Source organism: Rhinoderma darwinii, chromosome 12 (assembly GCF_050947455.1).
Source record: "Rhinoderma darwinii isolate aRhiDar2 chromosome 12, aRhiDar2.hap1, whole genome shotgun sequence".
Classification (NCBI taxonomy): Eukaryota; Metazoa; Chordata; class Amphibia; order Anura; family Rhinodermatidae; genus Rhinoderma; species Rhinoderma darwinii.
This window is the reverse complement of record NC_134698.1, coordinates 78,901,118-78,921,253: the sequence shown is the minus strand read 5'-3', so window position 1 is coordinate 78,921,253 and position 20,136 is coordinate 78,901,118. Positions and strand designations below refer to the sequence as shown.

The window sequence follows — 20,136 nt, the reverse complement described above, 5'->3', positions numbered from 1 at the left end:
GCCCAGGGCCCAGTGCTCTTGGGGGTGACCACTCAGCCGTAATGGCTCCTCCAGGAGTGGAATCCCCAGCTAGAGGGTGCTGACGTCAGTGTCTATATATGGATTGTGACGTCAGGGGCTCCTCCAGGAGAGGAAGCCCCGGCAAGAGAGTTGGCAACGCTCCGGCTGGGGATTCCACTTCTAGAGGGAGCCCCAAAGGTGCCATCTACAGAGAGGGGGTGGTGTGTGTGGCACTATCTACAGAGGGCACTGTATATATAGGGGCACAAACTGGAGGCCTAAATTCTATATGGGGGACAAAAAGGGAGCCTAACTTCTATAAGGGGGTACAAACTGCCATCTTCCTGCCGCCATGAGATCCTGGGCAAAGGGGCCCAATAAGTCTGTCGCCCAAGCAGCCACAAACCTGGAGCCGGCCCTGATCTTGGCTGCTTGCACACAGATGGGGCACAACGTGGCTTTGGCATGTGAGATGTTACTGTGCATTTTATAGCCCTAGAGTGGTAATCAAGTTCACCTAATGGTGCGCTAAATATGCTTGAAGTTTTTGACCCCTTCAAATGCAATCCAACAATGTTCGCACCCTGGTACAGCATGGGGTGCACCATCTCCCAACAGAAAGGGGAACCGGACCCCATAACTATTGCATTGCTCTCCACACAAGTAATAGTGGACACTTCTGACAACGCTTTGCAGATACTCAGGTTTTCAGATCTTGTATTTTATGTCTGAGACATCAGTAAGTTCTGCACCAAGTTCTGTAAAGGACAGAGGGCGACGGCGTCACGTGTCTCCTACTGAAGGGTTACGGAGAAAGGAGAACATTACCCAATGGTTCCCTTCAGTTTAATCCTAGCCAGCAGCATGGCGAATGTGATGTGGTCTTGATGCAGCATCCCGCGAGCCACCCGGTTAAAAGCCACCTAGAAATAAGAGGATTGTAACGTCAATCTATTGTAAAGAGACGGGCACATGATCAGAAAGAAGCAGTCAATGCTACAAATGGCCGAAACCCCTCACGGCCGTGTGGTATTAACCCCTTCCCAATAAATTAGGACCATTATAGTTCGAATGGGTTGTTCTAAGGATGTAACGTTGGCTGTAGTTACCTGGAAGAGGTCCTTGGTGATGACGGAGAGACGTTGAGTGTGGTCGGTGGTGTTTTTAAGGTTGGCATTCTCGTACAGCACGGTATGGTAGATATCGAGGAAGAACTGCAGGGAGTACTGGTACAGAAAGTGAATCTGAACAAGAACGAAGACAGTTTATGAGAACGACACCGGCAATCTGTAAAGGACGGCGATACCTGGGGGGGGGGGCAGCGACTTTATTACCTGTTTTAGGGACTCCATGGTGAAGTAGATGCTGCTACAAGCAGTGGACAGGGGCAGGTATTGCTGGGACACGGTCTCCACTTCTTGCATGACGATATCCGTTTCCTCCACTTTACGAGTGACCTCCGCGGCTTCTTTCTTCAGGTTCTCCAACGTGGTGATGATGGTGTCATCGTCCAGGATACGGCCCTTGACCTCGTTGAGGGCCTGAAGCAGCGACTTCTCCAGCTGTCTTAAACGGAGCTGGAATTCACCTGAAGACGAACCGCAGCGTAAGGGCGAGTATATATTATATCATACACATACCGACACGTTATGATAAATGTATAGACACGAAAAAATAAAATAATTCCTGGCTGTAGGTACCGCACTATAAATACTAAGCTATACACACAGTAAGGCCTCATGCACCCAACCTCCAAGATGAACGGGGCCGTATCATGGGGCCATAGTTTTCCTCCTTATGAATCTGATTTTATAGAAAAGGTTTTTCCTTTTTTGGTGGATTCCATGTGAACTCCATTTTTTTTCCCCGTTTCACCTGACGCTGTATTACAGGCGTCCTATGAATCGCTGGACGGCTCGAGTTCACCAGGCCCGAGAAAGGTGATGGTTTAATTCCGGACATGAGCTGAAGACGTGAGTAATCTGAGACAGATTGGTTGCCTGACAGCCCCACTGAAAAGAATGGTTGTTAGGCAGTGATCCCTTAGCAACCAGTCTGGACTAGGCTCAAGGCTGGATTGTACCCTGTGATGGAAAGGTCAGCAGTCATGCCATTCCCCATCTCAGGCTGCACGGAAAGGTCTCCTATCCTAGCGTGTAGGGTTTTCCACAATTCCATTCACTAAAATCCACCATCTATGCCCCATCCATCATGGTGGAGGACTGACCGGTGCAGGTGATCTCTATAGACGTGTACCTTGCAGTTTAAGAAGGTCGGATCGTTTCTCATCGACGTCGGGTCTTTCCGCCTTCAAGACTTCGTTGAGACACTGGCTCTGCAGACTGCTGCGAGTCACCGTGAAGTTGACAAACGTCACTCGGGAGCACAGATCTGGTGGGAACTCGACCTGCAGCACAACAAATGGTGGTCACCACCGCGCATGTCATATCAGAAGACGCTGCAGGGACAAGATGAACGTTACATACTGTGGGGTCTCTGGTGGAAAGGAAGATGACAAACGATGGAGACAAATCAATGTCCTGATCTCCGAGCGTGATGAGGACTCTTCCTCCGGTCCTACGAACTTCACGATTCAGTACAGGGTTTAGGATGGGATCGTAGCTTTCCACGTCCTGAGAAGAGACCCCAAGACTTTAAACACCAGTCTGGAACCTAGAGTGACCCGAGACATAGGTCACCCCAAATCTCTGGCTGCCCTTCTATAGGACACTCACCTGGACAAGGAGCGGATTACCAAACCGGAGAGCACTTTCCAAGTTCTTCCTGAAGGCGTCGTCCAGAAAGCTGGTGCGGGTGATCTTCCGATCCTTGTACTCGTTCATGATGAACTCGGTGGCTTGGCCTGACGGATCAATGATCAGGGGATACCTACAAAACGCAGGCAGAAGTTGTGTCGACATCCATTGTAGTCACAGTTTAACCCCCAATTCACATCAGGTTAAATATATACTGGGGATTCCGACTCGTGCGCTCACCTATTGAACCGTTTCAGCATTATGGCGTTTTCTGTACACAGGTCATCCGCAGGTAATGAGCTGGCTTGCCAACGAAGTCTCTCATCAGCATTAGACAGGTATTCTGTTCTTGCAATGTCTGTGCGGAACTAAAACAGATCACACAAGAAAGGTAAATTTTTGTTATGCAAGAACCTGCTCCCCCCCCCCAGTATATACAGACTGCCCAATATAGAGGGAACCCACCCCCCAGAGTATATACAGACTGCCCAATATACAGAGGGAACCCACCCCCCCAGTATATACAGACTGCCCAATATACAGAGGGAACCCCCCCCCCCAGAATATACAGACTGCCCAATATACAGAGGGAACCTACCCCCCAGTATATACAGACTGCCCAATATAGAGGGAACCTACCCCCCAGTATATACATACAGACTGCCCAATATACAGAGGGAACCTACTACCCAGTATATACAGACTGCCCAATATAGAGGGAACCCACCCCCCCAGTATATACAGACTGCCCAATATAGAGGGAACCTACCCTCCCCCAGTATTTACAGACTGCCCAATATACAGAGCGGTAACCAACCCCCCCCCCCCCCCCCACAGTATTTACAGACTGTATAAAATATGTAATCGGGGGGGGGGGGGGGGGGGGGATGGCAAAGAAAATGCAATCTACCTGGATATTGGCTTGCTGCAGGTGATGGGACCACGTGGTGAACAAGTTTTGCCGCATCTGCTGATCGAAGTATCCAGCGTAGGCAATGAAAGCGGCCGATAATAAGCAGTCGCCGGCGATGGTGGACATCTGGTTCTTGAAGGTCTCACTGGTCTTCTCCCAGCGATCTCTCTCTGCTGACAAACTCTTCAGAAGAGCGGTGCTGCGGTTCACCTGCAAGGAAGATACCGGGCTGCTGTAAAACTGCCAGGGGCATCCCACCCCAGGAACTACAACTCCCAGCATACCCTGGCAGACGTTATTTTACCTTTGCCTCCACTGCTGCCAGGTCAGCCTTGATGGCCTGAGCCTCTGAGATGAGCACGGCGTATTCCTCCTTGTACCGGGCAATGCTGGCCTCCAGGTCTCTAATCATTTGCTCCACCTCGTTGGCTTTTTGTTGGTTGTCTTTTGCGTCGTCCTCCAGTTTCTGCAGCTCGTTTCTCAGGGGCTCCACGCGTTTTAACATGTCGGCGTAGTTTAGCTGTAAAATGGAAAGACGCAGGTTATAAAGGATGTAGAGAAGAAGCAGCAGGACGAGATGAAGACGCCACAAGTCACAATCCCTGACCCATTCACAACTTAAACGAGAAAGTTCATGAAACTTTACCTGAGCAATTGCCCATTTCACCATAGGCCCACAAGCCAAGGACGCCCGGTTAACAATCTCGTAATTGTAGCTTGGATTTGATAAATAATTCTTCTTCATTTTCTCCCGGATAGCGTCACTAAGGAACAGAAAACGTCAGATTAGATACAAAACAACTGGTGGACATTCACGAAGATATGACTATAAGATACATGGGCAGGGTCTGTCACCCCTTTAAATGGTAAAACTCTGGCTGCCTGCTGCCGCCACAAGGGGGAGCTCAAGAGCTGACTGGATACTGTTGAGTTCTGTATATGTTGTACGCAGTCAGCTCTTGAGCTGCCCCTAGTGGTGGCTGCAGGCAGAGATTTATCATTTAAAGTAGCAAAAGTACTCTTCCGCCCGATGTCTGACAGCCGCACGATGCACAGGTCAATAAAAATCAAAGGGCGCGATTACTAACCAGACTGCATGACTATTCATGGGAACGACACCTACCAGATTAACAGTATTATAAAGTTAGTTTTCTACGCAATGCTAAAACGGTCAGTTTGTACAGCGGCTTGTTAATAAAGCTACGCCACATCTATATAATGCTATGATGGCAGTTTATGGGAGAAAAATCATGTGACAAGTTACCTTTAAAAGGGCAGACCTGGCTAATCAATGCTTCACCTTTTCACTAACAAGGATGTGTATGTAATACATCATGACTTTATACGCTTGCCGTGGCTAGGCTATAAAGAATAACGTTTAGATCTTGGCATCATATTAAAGCCCAGAATCTTCACTTTAAAAAAAGGATACCAGGCTCATTCTCTAGGTGAAATATTCAGGGTGCAGCACTAGGGAAACAGCAAGAAAAGTTTTACTTCCCGGTGCTGTGTCTGTGTAGGGGAGGAGGTGGGAGCTGAAAGTGAGAGCAGGAAGTAAAATCACAGCCTGTTACGGTCACCTCTTCCCCTGTACAGCCTCCAGTGACCACAAGGGGGAGGAATACAGGAACCTTTTCCAATGTTATCACCCCGTTACCAATTAGAATCACTCCATGGATTGATTAGCTATGCCTGTTCTCTATGGATTAGGTGACTATAGGTTCAGTCATTCCATCTTGCAGGCAGTGCAGGTACGCAAGTCTTGGTCACCCTGAAGCTTCAAGCCCCAAAGTCAGCAACCTCGGTCTAAGGCCCCATGCACACGACCGTAGTTTTTATCTGTAATTACGGATAATCTGCGGATCCATTCATTTCTATAGGGCACCAACACCTTTTTGTATATTTACAGGTGTGTCCGGACCGAAGAAATGATCCGAAAAAATATAGAACACGTCCTATTCCTGTCCGCAATTGTGGCATGGACTAGCCTATAAAAGTCTATGGGCTCATACAAAACTGCGGACGGCTACGGACGTTCATCCGTAGCCGTCCGTAATTGCGGAAGCGTTGCTATACGATGGCAGGGGGATTTCCCAAGAAAGTTTCCGCCTGAGCGATCATGTGACCTTTTCAAGGGGTTAGCTCACGTTGGTGACGTCATTTGTAGCCTCCCTTTTTTTGCAGACGGTAAAAACCACTTTAGTCGCGTGCAAGAGGCCTGAATCTTAGGATTGCAGGGTGACCCGGCTCTCCTCCACACCCTGCATGATTGATTAGTCATGTCTGTTCTCTGTAGTAATGATTGTAGGGGGAGCTATTCAGTCCAGCAAGCAAAGCTGTAGACGTGGTCCCCGGAGATCCGCATTATTGGACTATTATATGTATATATTTATGCGGCACTAAACAGAAATGTGGGATTTAGAAAAGGCAGAATAAAAAAAGGGAAGGAAAACCGAGGCCTCTGCTCTTACTGTAGTAGACGACAGGCGGAAACAGGCAATCTGGATCTATAAAGAGTGAGCTGGTTACTGATCTCCAGCCGCCGGACAGAGGGCGCGAGACAAATACCTTAGATCTTCTGGGATTAGCTTGATAATGTTGCCGATGAAATTATCCCTGAGAAAAACTGTTCTGATCTTTTTCCAGTCAGTCGTCTCCTCTCCCAGAAGGAGACAGATCGACTCTAGGGCCAGTTTTACTGCAGCAGGAGGGTTGCCCATTGCTTTTACTTCAACAAGGTGCTGCCTCTTTATAGAGCTCACCGCTATTAGGAGGGCGAAAACAGGATTAACGTTCAGGGTTAGTAAAGGGAACGGCCGCTGTGGAAGCTCCAAAGAAATTTGAGTTCAGGACGGAGTAAATATCAAAGACTACAACCCCTAAGGAGTATGTGGGATACTCCCAACTAGTAGATACCAATAGTGACGGCCTTGATAAGCCATCAATATCAGATCAGTGGATCGAAGGGGTTTTGGCGCATCCCCTGTATTATTTACCAGGCACAGCGCCGCATATTTGGTAGTGGCTGTGCCCGGTACTGCAGCTCAGTTCCATTCAAGTGGAGTGGTCTGCAATTTGTGACTCAACTGGTGGAACTTTAACTCCGCGCATGCCGAGTTCTAACCCCACCACCTCATAGTTTTTACTAAACCTAATTTTTCACGTTTTCTGCCACCTAGTGGTGGATCATATCATTTATTTCTTGTAGGTTTAGGCGGTTTACCATTGATGGAGTCGCAACAGGAATCAAAACTCCCACCCAACGAACAATTTCTTTCTCCTCCCTCCACAGCGGCTGTTGTAAAACTTATCTATTCACCTGATCTCTTCAGCGGAAAAGTTTACAATAGTTGGAATGAAGTTTTCCCTCATTATGATGGAACGAATCTGCTTCCAGTCCGTTGTACTCTCGCCCAGCAGCAGACAGATGGACTCTAGGGCCAGCTTCACTGCTGCTGGAGGATTAGCCATAGAACGGACTTCTACCAGATGCTGCTTCTTTATAGATTTTACAGCTACCCGACGGGATCAAGGCGGATCAAAATGGACAGAAAGCGAGAAGGAAAGAAGAAAGTGGTGACAAGTCCACAGAGGGGGAGGGGAAAAAAACAAAGTGAGGAAATTTGATTAGAAAAGTCATTGTGCGCAAATTATAAAACAGTCACATTCTTGATATTTGCAGGCGAGATCAGAAAACATTTATCCCTTAGACTTCATAGAGTACAGGTAATGAAAATGTTCAATGCATGCACTCTAAGGCCGGGTTCACACAGCGCAAATACTGCGGCTATTCGGCAACGGATTTCATCTCGGAATTGAACAAATCTCATCTATGCGCTGCGTAAAAAACCCGCCGGAAATCCGTTCATAAAGTGACCTGCGGTGCGGTTTTTAATCCGCAACATATCGTGCCGCTTCTGTTGCGGGTTTTCCCCATTGGATTTAATGGGGAGGTAAAACCAGCAACCACTAGCAGATGTTGCGATTCCACTGCAAAAACCGAAACTCACTTACCCAGATCTCTCTGCTTCTAGTCCGGCCTCCTGGGATGACATTTCATCCCATGTGACTGCTGCAGCCAATCACAGGCTGCAGTCGTCACATGGGATGAAACATCCCAGGAGGCCGGGCTGCAGGACGTCAGAGGGACGGATCGCCATGACTGCAGGTAAGTAGGTTTTTTTTGACGTGCAGTTTTCGGCAGCAAACATTGACGGAAAAACGGCACTACAATTTGGTGCGGTCTTTCGGCCAGAACTCCCTGCGGGGAACACGGCGGATACGCGGTGTACTTTTATGCAGCGTATCCACCGCGTGAACGTACCCTAAGAGGATTTCCGGATGTCATGACCCCTTTTTAGGAGTTTGCCGGTCATGGCCCCTCCCCCGCTTCTGGTTAGGACAACGTGATGTGTGGTCCTAGTACTGCAGGGGACCCCAACGATGACACTAAATGTTACAGCTAGGTATTAAACATTGCAAACATGTAGGACGGCATCTCTAAGTCAATTATACCCCTGGGTGGTTGAATATGAGCTGCCGGCAGGCGATCAGCCTGGACTACATACAAGTGGAATAATCTCCCTCCCACGTTACAAATTATATACCTACAGCTCAGAGGGTCACCAACCATTCAGGTTTATTTTTTTGTCATGTTATATAAGCGGTCAGTGACCATAACACGACAATATGAGCATGCGCCTGACTACGTGGACCCGTCGCTGCGATGGTATTATAGTACTGACAGGAGTGAGATCCGGGGGAAGCTTATATGACATGCTGTATGGATATATGATCACTAATGAGACGTACCATTCTGAGCCTCGATCACTGCCGGCTCCACTTGATCCAGATCTTCCTTTACGCTCATCTGCTTGTCGGCAATCACCGCTTGTTGCTTATGAAGCTGCTCCTGGATTTCCTGACTCATGACCTAAAGAAACACAGAATCATTTGTTGTATTAGCAATAATCCTGGTGACCGCACGGAAAAATAAATAAATCTCATCTACTTCTGGTGGACCTATCGCGTCTATGCATTACATGGATAGCGATTTATTTAAATGGCCGGCACGTAATGCTATACTCCCCTCCCACCCCCTGCAGCAATTGCCGGCTTCTTTAACACGGCATACGGACGGGATGTATACGGCATACGGACAGGATGTATATATACACTGTACAACCCCTGTAACGAGTTGTTCTGGAGCATACACTCCTAAACGTTATCCCCAAGATATAAAGTGGTTTTATAGAACGATAAATAATCCTCTTACTTTTTTCTTTTCAGCCTCTTGTTGATCCTTCACCATTTTCTTCAGCTTGTCATTAGCTGCTGCGTTTTTCACTTCAAGTTCCTGGCTCTTTATCCTCAAGTCACGACGCAATTCTTCCACCTGAGGACAAGAAATAGAAGATTACCATGAAGACGGGTCTCAGATCCATTACGGATCGTGCCCTGTAACCTACGATAGTAAGCTTGTGAGGAATCTGTATCCCCCCCCCCCCCGGATTGTAAAAGATTCACAAACCTGATCGACCGTTTCTTTGATCTTCCGCAGACCGACATTCAGGTGCATCTGCTGTTCCTCCAGCTCGCTGCGCTTCTCGTTAAACAGATCTGCATAGTGATTGATGAAGTCCAGGTAATGACGTGGCGTGATCGCCATAGTTCTGCCTCCTCTCTTGGCAAGACGGGTGTTCGCCTGCAAGTAACCGCAAAGTCAAAGCACGGAAGTCCCACACACTCAGCCAGATGATCGACAGGCCCTTTGGTTGTTACAAGCATTACAGAAGAAAGCATGGAAGTTTATACTACAGATCAAGTCCAGGTAGATGTTATCGGGACTCTGTAGGGTCTCGGCCACCTACCTGGTGAAGGGTTAGATGGACGAACACGCAGCCATTAACAATGGCCTCCCTGTGAGATGGGGTCTGGGGCAGCTTGTCATAGACTATAGGCATATAGTCGGGTACAATGTAGTTTGGTTTCTCAAGATCCATTTTACAGGTGAACTCCTTTCCAACTTGGTAGAGCGCTTCCGTTGACCAATCGCCAAACCAGTTGAGCACGCACCTAGAATTGAAGGCGAAAAAAAAATAAAAATGAACCTACGTCCAGGAGTTGTAACCAGTCTCAGCATCTTGGAATTCTCTTCTTAACCAAACAGACCTGTTGAATAGAGCGGGGGAGGTCGCTGCGCGGTCCTTCAGACCTTCTGAAGATGGGTTCATGGTGAAGACAACATGGAGGTTGCGTATGACCTGGCTGGTGAACCACTTGTACAGCTCTTCTTGGGAGTCTAGCATGAGTCCTTCTTTCTGAGCGCCCTCCTTGCACTGCGTCATCAACGTGGAATACTCATCACCTTCAAACAAACCCGGGACCTGGAGAGAAGAAAGCAGAACGTGAGCACAGAGGTTTGTTATACGTGTCCTAGACTTCACGGCCGAACACGATCATATTCATGGACTTCACCTCTCCGTTGGCCAGCAAGGTGTTCATTCTCTCCAGGAATCCAGAATCCAAGACATTGGACTCATCCATAATGAAGGCGATCTTCTCATTTTTGCAGCCAGAACGTCTCAGCACAGTCCTCAGATCTTCATCAAAGTCTTCCCCGGTGTATTTCCGGTGCACCTACAAAAATGGAAGGCGAATACTCAGTAAATGGCAAGCACGGGAAAAGTCAATGCCAAATAGTGATACAACTAGAGGACGGACACAAACCTTTATCTGGTAAACGCTGAGACCGTTCATCCAGGCAACAAAGCGGGACAGAGTGGTCTTCCCTGCACCACTCACTCCAATGAGGAGTAAGTGACCTTGTGGCTGCCGGAAAATTCTGGATGGGAGAATAAAATACGTGACACTTAGCTTGAGATGTACTCACCCGCCCAAGGAGACATTGGGCCTGGAGAGACTCTCCTGCACGCTGGGCGGTATAGCGGACATGGCAACCGTACAACACCAGGAGTTTATCATGCACCAGGGGTCTAGAACTAAGAGGAACTATGCACGATTCTCTCCGGGTGTCATACGGTGGAAACGGCGCATCAGAGCCTCATCAAATATATCAAGAAATTGCTCCAGACGATTTATTCGAAACAGATTGTAACGGTAGGTGAACTTTATTTATCTGAATTTATTTGCATATCATTTTGGAAGGTAAGAAGTGGCAGAATTGTCACCAATTGCGGCCAAAACGTTGTACATGGGGTGCGCCATATTTATTATGTGCTTGACACTTTCAAGGCCCGAGTCATAAAAAATAATTTGTGGCTCTATCAAGAGGAGTCATAAAAACGGGCCAAAATGTAATAACTACTTGCACCATTTTTTGGCACAATATTAGTGTAAACTGACACCAGTTGAGCCCAATTCATGTCACGTGCGGCATTTGAATAAATTTGATGCAATTTGCCCCCATTTATAGATCGTCCCCTTGTCCTAGTAAACATGAGGTACATTACCTGTCAATTCTTAGGACATGGTCCAGGACTTCATTAAACAGTACGAGCGGCACATCTAATTCTTCCTCGTAGAAAACTTTGAGACGAGCTTTGACGTAGTCCCGCAGCTCCTCTTGGTCCACAGGGATGTAATCCTGCAAGAACAATAGGGATTTAGCGGGGTTTGAAGACACTCCGATTACAATGCCAGCTCTTATATATAGGATGAAGCTATGTAACAAGAGCAATACAATGCCGCGTGTCAGCCGGGAATACCTTGGACAGCCAGTTGCTGTACAGGATGGGCCGGTTTAATGCCTTCTCTTTCTCCACATTGGGGAAGTGTTTCAGCGCGACCATGTCAATGTTCTCATCAGTCCAACGTCTCTCTTCATCTTCGACAAGTCTGACGTAAGAAGACGCAGGTAAATATAGAAGACCACACCCAATGTGTAGAGTGTTCACACCGCCTGCAGACATCTCCTGGAAACGTACCTGTCCTGGAAGAGGCGTAGAGCTTCGTGGGCCCAAATTCTGATCAGTCCTTCCACGGCAAGGGTCTCAAGTGGCCGCAATGCTTCAAAAATACCCCTCACCCACCGCGTCATTTCGCGGGGAGAGTAGATGTAGTGGGGCTGGGTGTCCTGAGTAAATCTCTCCTACGAAGTACAATGGATAGTGATGCAGCTGAGCAGTTTATCCATGGAAATAAGTGGTGAGAAGATCCGATTAATCTACACTACCTACCTGGGACATTGTGTAGAACTCAACCATGGCAGCAGTAAGAGGTTCTGCGTATGTGCGCAGCGATGGAATGAGCCTCAGCATTGCCCGGTTGAAGGTGCCATAGATCTGGGTCAATGATGCAGGTCCTGGATAGTCCACATACACCACAGGAACATGGCGCAAGAACCTAGAAGAAAGTTAACCCCAGTTATGCCAATATAGAAGCAAAAAGAAGAAGCCCATCAGCTGAAAAAAAAATAAAAAATGGCACCTACCTATGGGACAGCGGCTTTCTTCCAGGATCGGTAGGAGGGTTGCAAGCTCCAACAAACTGAATTCGTTCCAGTTTCACCCAGGTTTGATCAGAGGTCCTGTAGAAACCGCCATGTTCCACCATCTATGCAAACAAGATATCATGCAACGTCAGAGTCCAATCTATCCGCCCGAGACCATGCAAGCGGTATAAACGTCTCATCCCAGGAACATGCCATGAGATCATCATATGCAATCCACAGTCAACACTCCATAGCACACCAGAATATACACACCTGTCTGATGAAGGAGATGACCCTCTGGGTGCCATATTTGTCCATATCTGGCAAATTGATTTCATCACAGAACAGGACCAGCCATTTCCCAAGCTGCACAGGTGCCAGGACCACGCCGTTTGGTGTTCGGCGGTACTCACAGTAGTGATCGAAGGTTTTCAGGAGCAACTCCGGAGTGGTGGCACTAGAGAAGTTCAAGCCAACAACCTACAAGAGACGATGGTAAAGTGATGCTCAGGCAATTAAGGGGATGTTAAAAGTTTAGTTGTGTCAGTGACACGTCGGAAGTTTTGATCGGTGGGGGTCCGAGCACGGAGACCCCCACCGATCACGAATATTAAGTGGTAGAAGCGCTCAGGTGAGCGGTGTACTGCTTAGTTTCTGATTGTCCGTCAGCGGAAAACCGAGCGAGCCCGTACACTACTAGGAAAGCTGATTAGAAACAAAGCGGCACGGCACTCAACTGTGCGAATTTTGCCGCTTAGTTTTCGCGATCGGTGGTGGTCTCAGTGTTCAGACCCTCACCGATCAAAACTTCTGTCATGTCACTAGGACATGTCATAAGTTTTTTTTAGAAGTTCAGTTACACTTTAAACATTAACTTTAAAATCCCAAAGAGTATAAAAAGTTTGACTTTACCTCCATGTCCGGCAGGGCCCTCAAAGCGCTGAAGAGCGTCATGGTCTTTCCTGAGCCAGGAGGACCACACAGGACGAGTGGTTTGTGTTCTGCCAGCCACGTGTAGAGGAGAGCCTCATGCCGCACTGTATCCAGAGTGGGCACAACAACATCAGGTGCTGCCACTTTGTGAGTCTCAACTTCAATTTGAGGAACTTTGGATTGCCAAGGAACCCACTCGCCACTGATGGAGACCTAGAGGTTGGCAATAAAATGTTTAACAACGGGCGTTACAGAAAAAAAAAGGATTTTATCCACCATGAACATAAAGCAGTTTCTCATACCTCATAGTCAATGATTGGGAGGTTAGGTGTAGTTGGCAGTGGAATAGTAGTAATCCTCCGGATGTACTCTCCAAGCTCTGCTCTCATTTTCAGACGACCATCTCCAGAGAATGACCACAGTACGGCGTAAATGAGGTAACGCTGTCAAAACACACAGATGTCAAATTAAAAATCGGATGTAGATAATATTGGAAATATGAGCAAACCACTGGAAAAAGGACAGCTCCGCTTAGACACGTCTGTTTTAGTAAACACTTGCATTCCCCATGAAACACTGAAGCTTCTTTTGTTAGAATGCTGTCCCTCTGTTATTCCTCCTGTAAAATATATAATTACATTAACAACTGGGTGTTATTCTCCTTGTCAAGGGGGCATGTCCTTACAGTGACAGTCAAATCAAAGCGGATAGTGTCAGACTGTAGTGACACGCCCACCGGACAAGTGGAATAGTAACATCCAGTAGTTTAGGCCTACATTTCCAGGAGGAGTAAAAGGGGAAACGCACTATGCAGAGAAGCTCCAGCGTTGTTATTTCATGAAGTATAAACTATAGCAGACGTGCCAGGAGAGCGGATAGATCTTCTTTCAATGGGTTTTCCCCGAGAATCATAAATCACCACCTATCCACAGGATAGGTGATAGTTCTGTGATTGCCGGGAGCCCACCACTGAGACCCCCAGATCCTCCTCATCACACAGCGAGGAGGAACTTGAATGGAGCGGCAGTCGAGCATGTGCCCTGCTGCGCACAGTCATTAAGAGAATGACAGAAAAAGCCGTTTTCGTCATTATTATAGTCTTTGATTAGAATGGCGCACCAGTCAATGTCCTCCTTACAGCAGTCGAGCAGTGAGGAGGAGTGGGGATTTCGGGACCCCTGTTCTCACTATCTTTGGGGGTCCCAGCGATCACAAAATTAATCACCTATCATGTGGATGAGAATTTAGGATCTTGGGAAATCCCCTTTAAATTTAGCTTTGACTTCTCAAACCACTTACCTGTATGTAGTGTTCTAACTGCTCAATTGGCATGGGGAAGTCCGGGTGGTTTGCGTTGTACTGGGCGATGTTACGACAGGCTTGGTGCAGCATGGAGAACAGAGAACCCAAGCACCGCAGTCGGGTCAGGTCCATGATGTGCTCCAGCTTGAAGGCATGCTCGAGAGCTTTGATCACTAGTCCACTGGATGTAAAGTACGGCTGCAAAACGGTTGCTGCGTCTCGCTGGATCTTTAAAAACAAAATTTGCAAAAAAGTTTCTGAAAACTGGTGCATGGCGTCACACTGCAGTACCCTATAATAAATTATAGAAAGTTTTCTTGAACAAGCTTTGCCAGCCTATGTTTGGCCAATTCCATATAGGATGTGACCCCCTCCATAGGTGGTCCGTTTTTTTTATAAATGGGTATGGGCTATCATGCAAATGTCCCAAGGAAGTACCTGCAGCATAGGAGATGAGGACTCTTCTTCATCTTCTTTGCCTTTCCTCATACGCTGAGCTTCATCTTCGCCTTCATCCAGGGGGATACTACGCATCCTGGCCAGGAAGTGGTTGAAGATCATGTCCGTGCTCAGAACGTCCTCACTGAACCACACCATGCCGCATCTGGACACGGTGGCCAAGGTGGCATACTTCAGGTCCTGGACTTCAAACATGATGCGGACCTAGTAAAAGAAGAGGCAGAGGTCTGGTTTGTAGCCGAAGCAAAATGGATCTTAATCTGTGAAAGCAAAACATCAAGTTGTATTGGAAATCTATATAGTTAATAATGGCGATAAATATATATTCTAAATATGTACGTTCTAAGGAATAAATATACCCTGTATACACTAGATATGCCACGTCGTGGGGTTTCATCTGGGACAAGTAACCATCGTGAGAAACGATGATGCTCTGTGGAATATGTGGTGGTGCCAATGGTTGTGCCCCAAGCGATCAGATTTTTATAGCAAACCTATTTGATTTGCTGTAAAGTCAAAATCTCAATGTCACCTAAATGGCAAACGATGAGTAGGAATCAAACTAAACTTACATTTGGGGGTAGACTGAGACGCTCTCCATTGGGAAGCGTCAGGAGTTTGTTATCATCCAAGACGGAGTTCAAGTTCTCAACCCATTCAGGATCCACATCACCATCGAAGATGATCCACTGGCGCTTCTGAAGCTCCCCACGGACGTTGTCAATGATCCTGAAAGCAGAAGAAGTTAAAGGAACAGGTTTGATTTGATTGGCAGCGGCAGTTATGAGGCGGTTGGGTCACGTGTGGAATAGACTCACTTCCTGAGAACGTGGGTGAACAACCCGTCAGTCCATTCTCGGGTGTTTGGATCCAGGGTGCCGTACAGATGGTCTTTGCTTATGGCTTTAGGATCAATGATGTGAGCAACTCCTTCCACTCCCTCCAGTCTTTCTAAAGCTTTCAGCAGTACCCTCCATGCCAAAGTCTTGCCACTGCCCGAGGGTCCGACCATCATCAGGCCATGGTTGATTTGTGTGATCTGATAGAGCTGAAGGACCTACATGAAAATAAAAGATGGATGAATATAAATGTCACAGGATAAAAGGAGAGTCCTTTACACCTAGAAGCACACCAGGACGTCTCACCTTCTCCACCCACATCCCGCCAACCTCTTCTCCGTCTCCGTAAGTCAGGTACATCTCCTGGCACACCTTCCTGAGCTCCTCTCGGAGAGCTGTCATTTCACCGCGGTGGTACTGAACTCCAGGGAACACATCAGACAACAGAGAGAAGAGCAGAGGGATGTCTTCTGCAACCAGCTTGGGAACCATGGTCTCGCAGACACTTTGGATGAGAATCTGCAGAAGACAAAGAATTAATCTAGTCGACCTACAGAAATATCGGTGCCAACGTGGTATAATGATGGGGGTAAAGGATCGTACTTCTTGCTCAGGCAGGTGCTCTGCAACTTGTCCTTCGTCTGTAGCTTCTCCGCGTTCTTGTTTCTCCTTCTTGATTTTCTGAATGCGCTCTCTCTTGACATTGCCAGCGCTCACCAAGACGCTCTTCAGGGCTCGAAGACCAAAGTCGTAGTGACTCTGAGAGGACAGCTGTTCGTCGCACAACCTGCAACACAACAGCAATGATTGGAGCTTCTATATGCTTGTCCTTCCAGCATCTAACAACCAAAATGTCTGACATGGCGTCAACCGTTTTTTAACAAAGTCAGTATCTGATGGGGGCATAGACGGCAAGGAAGCCTCCAACTTGATCACAAACCTGCGAGAAACCAATTAATACTAAATGGACCGGACAGGAGACAGTTGTGCAGTATACCCAATGAACAGACGCCTAATGCCTCATGCACGCGACCGTGTGCGCTGGCCGAGTCCCGTCAGTGATCCATGGAAAGATAGGACATGTCTGATCTGTCCACGGATTGGAGAATCGGGTCAGTTTTCACAGACCCGATTCACCCGCTAAAGCGAATGGGTCCGTGAAAACTATCGGGTGCCACTCGGATGCCATTAAAAACGGTGGCACATCGGTCGCGTGCAACTGGTATAACACTTGGCCGTCTACGTTTCAGCCAATGCAGCAAAGCAAATCCACATTCACTCACTTGAAGAACGGCACAATCTTGTTGGCCAGCACTTCGGCAGTCCGGAAGCCTTGAGAGTACAACATGACCTGTGCGATCAGCTGGCGGTCTGGTTTGGTCATGGCCAAGCTGCGGAACAGTTTCTTCAAGTTGTCTGGCAAGTTGGATCTTCCAGCATATCCAGGGTTCATGGTGATGAAAACGGCCATGTCAGGGCTGACCTTCACTTGTTTGCTCAGCAGTTCACAGGTGATTGTGAGAGCTGAAAGACAGAACGGACATCGTGCAATAAAAAGTATGGACTTAAAAGGTATGTTCCTCGCAAATAAATATTAAGGTGATTAATGTATAAATCGCTGAGATCCCCACGATGACTAGAATGGGGAGGGGGTGGTTCAGGATTCCTCAACGCACAAATTTTATTGAAGCGGCGGTAAAATATGCATGATACCAGTCTATTCAAAGTCTATGGGACTGAGGCGGCTGAGTACAGAGCCCCCTGTTCTAGTGATCATGGAGGTCCCAGCGATCATGTGTTTATTACAGATTCGGTAGATAGGTGATAAGTGTCATTTATGGGTTTGTGCAACAGGTTACCCAGAAAAAGTTTTTCGTTCTGGCATAAAAGTTTGCCGCCACTTACTTCGGTCTCGGTTTGGATTGGAGTGTTCCCTCAGAGCCTCCTGGATGCACTGCACTTGCTGAGAAACTGCGGACAACATGCGTTCCTCCAATCTGTTGAACTCATCGAAACATCCCCAAGCTCCGACTTGGCACAGACCCACAAAAATGCGACCCATAGCCTGAAAGAGAAAAAAAAAAAAAAGGATCATCCAGCGGAAACCATCGCAGAGCTACATTTGCACCATGGTGTCCAAGGGTTTACACAATTATTCTTTACCTGGAAGTCAAAGGTTTCATCACAGTTAAAAACCAGCACAAATCGGCCAAGTTGGTGTCCAAGGGCTTTGACGGATTCTGTCTTTCCGGTACCTGCAGGGCCTGTGTCACAGAACAATGATTAAGTCACACCTGGTGTACTAACACAAGCTTGTTAATATCAGTTATGTGGGACATAGATTTACCAAAAGGTGACCCTCCAAGTCTGGCCTCCAGGGCCTGGGTCATGGTCAGGTAGCAGCGGTCAGTCAGAGGGGTTTGCACAAGTTTGTCCTGGACCCCCAGGTATTCAAAGCCGTAGTTGAATTTTGCATTTGCCATCTGGATGGAGAGCTGCTGCAGAACATCCGTCTGTTTGGGATCAAAGTAGAACCTCATCTGGCTCAGCCACTCGAACGCCTTGGGGTTGTCAATCCGAATTTTGATGAGGGATCTGGTCACATCTCTCTGGTGCACCAGTTCTGTGATCTGCGGATCGGTAGAGTCATTAACGACACCATAACATACAGGAACGGAAGAGGAGATCAGATCAGGCTGGGAAGGTGACAGCTGCCATTTACCAAGTGTTCCAGTTTCCTTCTGCGGAGAGGAGGCTGCTCCATCAACACGGAATCAGCCAGGACATTCAGTGTGGCCTTCACGTTGACTAGCACAGCCTCCATGGGGCTCGAGTCACCTCCACAATTGGACATGCTGTTGAGAGCAGACTCTACATTCTCCGACCAGGCGATCTGAGCTGAGAGGACCACAAGCTGAGCCTATGTGAAGAAAACGAGGACAGGTCAAGTGCTGAATTGTGCAAAAAAATATATTGGTACTTAAAGGATTAGAATATGGCTGCTTTCCTTCAACAGCGCCACACCTCTACAGGTTGTCGCTGGTATTGCAGCTCCACTCCATTGGAGAATAGGTTTGAGCTGCAATACCACCTGTGGTATAGTCCAGTACAAAATTTAATTAGTCCCGAAGTCAAGATTACCTGGTACTTGTCAATCCAGGAGATATATGTGGCAGGATCAATGGCGTCTGACTTTCCGAAGATCTCAACTTCAGTCACTGACTCGGCCAACAACTTTGCCAGAGTGACTCTCATTTCTTTCTCCACAAGAGTAAGCCATTCATTGATCTTCGGATGATCAGTGATGGACACTGGAGTCTTGTAGAGGACCTGTGACGACGCACATAAACCAGGGGATGTATTAAATACGTGCGGTGGAGAGAAGATGCTGCGGGTCATGAACAGGTCAGTCTAATCTTTACCTCCTCTCCTTCTCGTGAAGAGATTCCCAGCACCACAGAACTGTCTTCATTTAAAATGATACTGGACACGCCGGCAAACATTTTCTTGAAGTGTTTCTGGAGTTTGGCCACGTTTTTACTGTTACCGATGATTTCCAGAAGATCTTCATCACCGACAAAGTAGAATCTAAAACATGGGTGAAAAAAGGGACATATAAAATTAAAATCCTTAGATTTTCTTCTTCTGCATCCGATCAAAGCGTCCATGTATGCAGCAATCTCTATGAGGGGTTATAGGAGCCTAAAGACCGGGCCACCTTTCCACTGCGTATGGAGGACCGTGCACCTTTATCTGGCATGTGAGGGTTCCAGCGTTAGGACCTCAAATCGATACGCCGCAAAGGTCTTTCTTGGGAACCCCCTTTAATTTAGGACCACACCATCTATATAGCACTCATTTTTTGTCCTTTAACAAAGACAACCTGTTTTTAAATAGAAGACGGCCCGGCCATCAGCGGTTTGTCAGGGGAAGCCACATCTGGCACTTAAATGAATGGCCGACTATGTAGTGTATGGAAGAACCAGGTCTGCTAGAGGGCGGGCTGCTCGGTTTCGGCTCAGAGGGGACCCCTGAGGAAGGGAACCCCTTCTATGACCTCATATGCCCTAGTACAGGGGTCAGCAACCCTCAGAACTCCAGCTGTTAGGCACAGGTCGTCAGGGCATGTTGGGAGTTGTAGTTGCACAACAGCTGGAGTGCTGAAGGTTGCTGACCCCTGTCCTAGTAGACTGCACGGACAGCGGTTGTCCCATCAGGACAAGCATTTTATTATTACTGGAGGCCTACTAGGTCCAATAAAAGGCTAAAAATAAGTCCATAGGAGACATAAGCCCAGAACTTACCGGGGAAATGAGGAACGCTCCCTTTCCAAATATTCTCCAAGAGCTTTCTGGATCTTGCCCAGTAAATCAGCCAGTCTCTCCAGAGATCTTTGCACTCCTTGGATGTTCAGGACGTCCATGACCAGAGGAGACTTTGTGACTTTCTTCATCAGTGACAAAAACTCCGTACTGATACTGT

At 47.5% G+C, this 20,136-nt stretch overlaps 1 protein-coding gene across 1 annotated transcript in view; it reads right to left on the bottom strand.

Moving 5' to 3' along the window:
- DYNC1H1 (dynein cytoplasmic 1 heavy chain 1) overlaps positions 1-20,136 on the bottom strand; it is a 44,755-nt gene that overhangs the window by 9,668 nt on the left and 14,951 nt on the right. Inside the window, exons 22-61 of the mRNA XM_075844245.1 lie at positions 19,959-20,132; positions 19,077-19,242; positions 18,796-18,984; positions 18,377-18,574; positions 18,002-18,284; positions 17,818-17,918; positions 17,560-17,719; positions 16,938-17,178; positions 16,258-16,441; positions 15,961-16,173; positions 15,634-15,872; positions 15,388-15,544; positions 14,795-15,019; positions 14,354-14,584; positions 13,357-13,497; positions 13,034-13,267; positions 12,395-12,601; positions 12,122-12,243; positions 11,868-12,033; positions 11,616-11,779; positions 11,397-11,526; positions 11,142-11,275; positions 10,399-10,513; positions 10,147-10,308; positions 9,841-10,055; positions 9,540-9,744; positions 9,200-9,373; positions 8,945-9,064; positions 8,482-8,602; positions 6,989-7,184; positions 4,316-4,433; positions 3,974-4,189; positions 3,667-3,879; positions 2,997-3,124; positions 2,736-2,889; positions 2,487-2,633; positions 2,257-2,407; positions 1,335-1,588; positions 1,110-1,244; positions 829-923 (exon numbers count right to left, since the gene is read on the bottom strand). Coding sequence (XP_075700360.1) covers positions 829-923; positions 1,110-1,244; positions 1,335-1,588; positions 2,257-2,407; positions 2,487-2,633; positions 2,736-2,889; positions 2,997-3,124; positions 3,667-3,879; positions 3,974-4,189; positions 4,316-4,433; positions 6,989-7,184; positions 8,482-8,602; positions 8,945-9,064; positions 9,200-9,373; positions 9,540-9,744; positions 9,841-10,055; positions 10,147-10,308; positions 10,399-10,513; positions 11,142-11,275; positions 11,397-11,526; positions 11,616-11,779; positions 11,868-12,033; positions 12,122-12,243; positions 12,395-12,601; positions 13,034-13,267; positions 13,357-13,497; positions 14,354-14,584; positions 14,795-15,019; positions 15,388-15,544; positions 15,634-15,872; positions 15,961-16,173; positions 16,258-16,441; positions 16,938-17,178; positions 17,560-17,719; positions 17,818-17,918; positions 18,002-18,284; positions 18,377-18,574; positions 18,796-18,984; positions 19,077-19,242; positions 19,959-20,132 — 6,978 coding nt within the window. The remainder of the gene's footprint in view (positions 1-828; positions 924-1,109; positions 1,245-1,334; positions 1,589-2,256; positions 2,408-2,486; positions 2,634-2,735; positions 2,890-2,996; positions 3,125-3,666; positions 3,880-3,973; positions 4,190-4,315; positions 4,434-6,988; positions 7,185-8,481; positions 8,603-8,944; positions 9,065-9,199; positions 9,374-9,539; positions 9,745-9,840; positions 10,056-10,146; positions 10,309-10,398; positions 10,514-11,141; positions 11,276-11,396; positions 11,527-11,615; positions 11,780-11,867; positions 12,034-12,121; positions 12,244-12,394; positions 12,602-13,033; positions 13,268-13,356; positions 13,498-14,353; positions 14,585-14,794; positions 15,020-15,387; positions 15,545-15,633; positions 15,873-15,960; positions 16,174-16,257; positions 16,442-16,937; positions 17,179-17,559; positions 17,720-17,817; positions 17,919-18,001; positions 18,285-18,376; positions 18,575-18,795; positions 18,985-19,076; positions 19,243-19,958; positions 20,133-20,136) is intronic.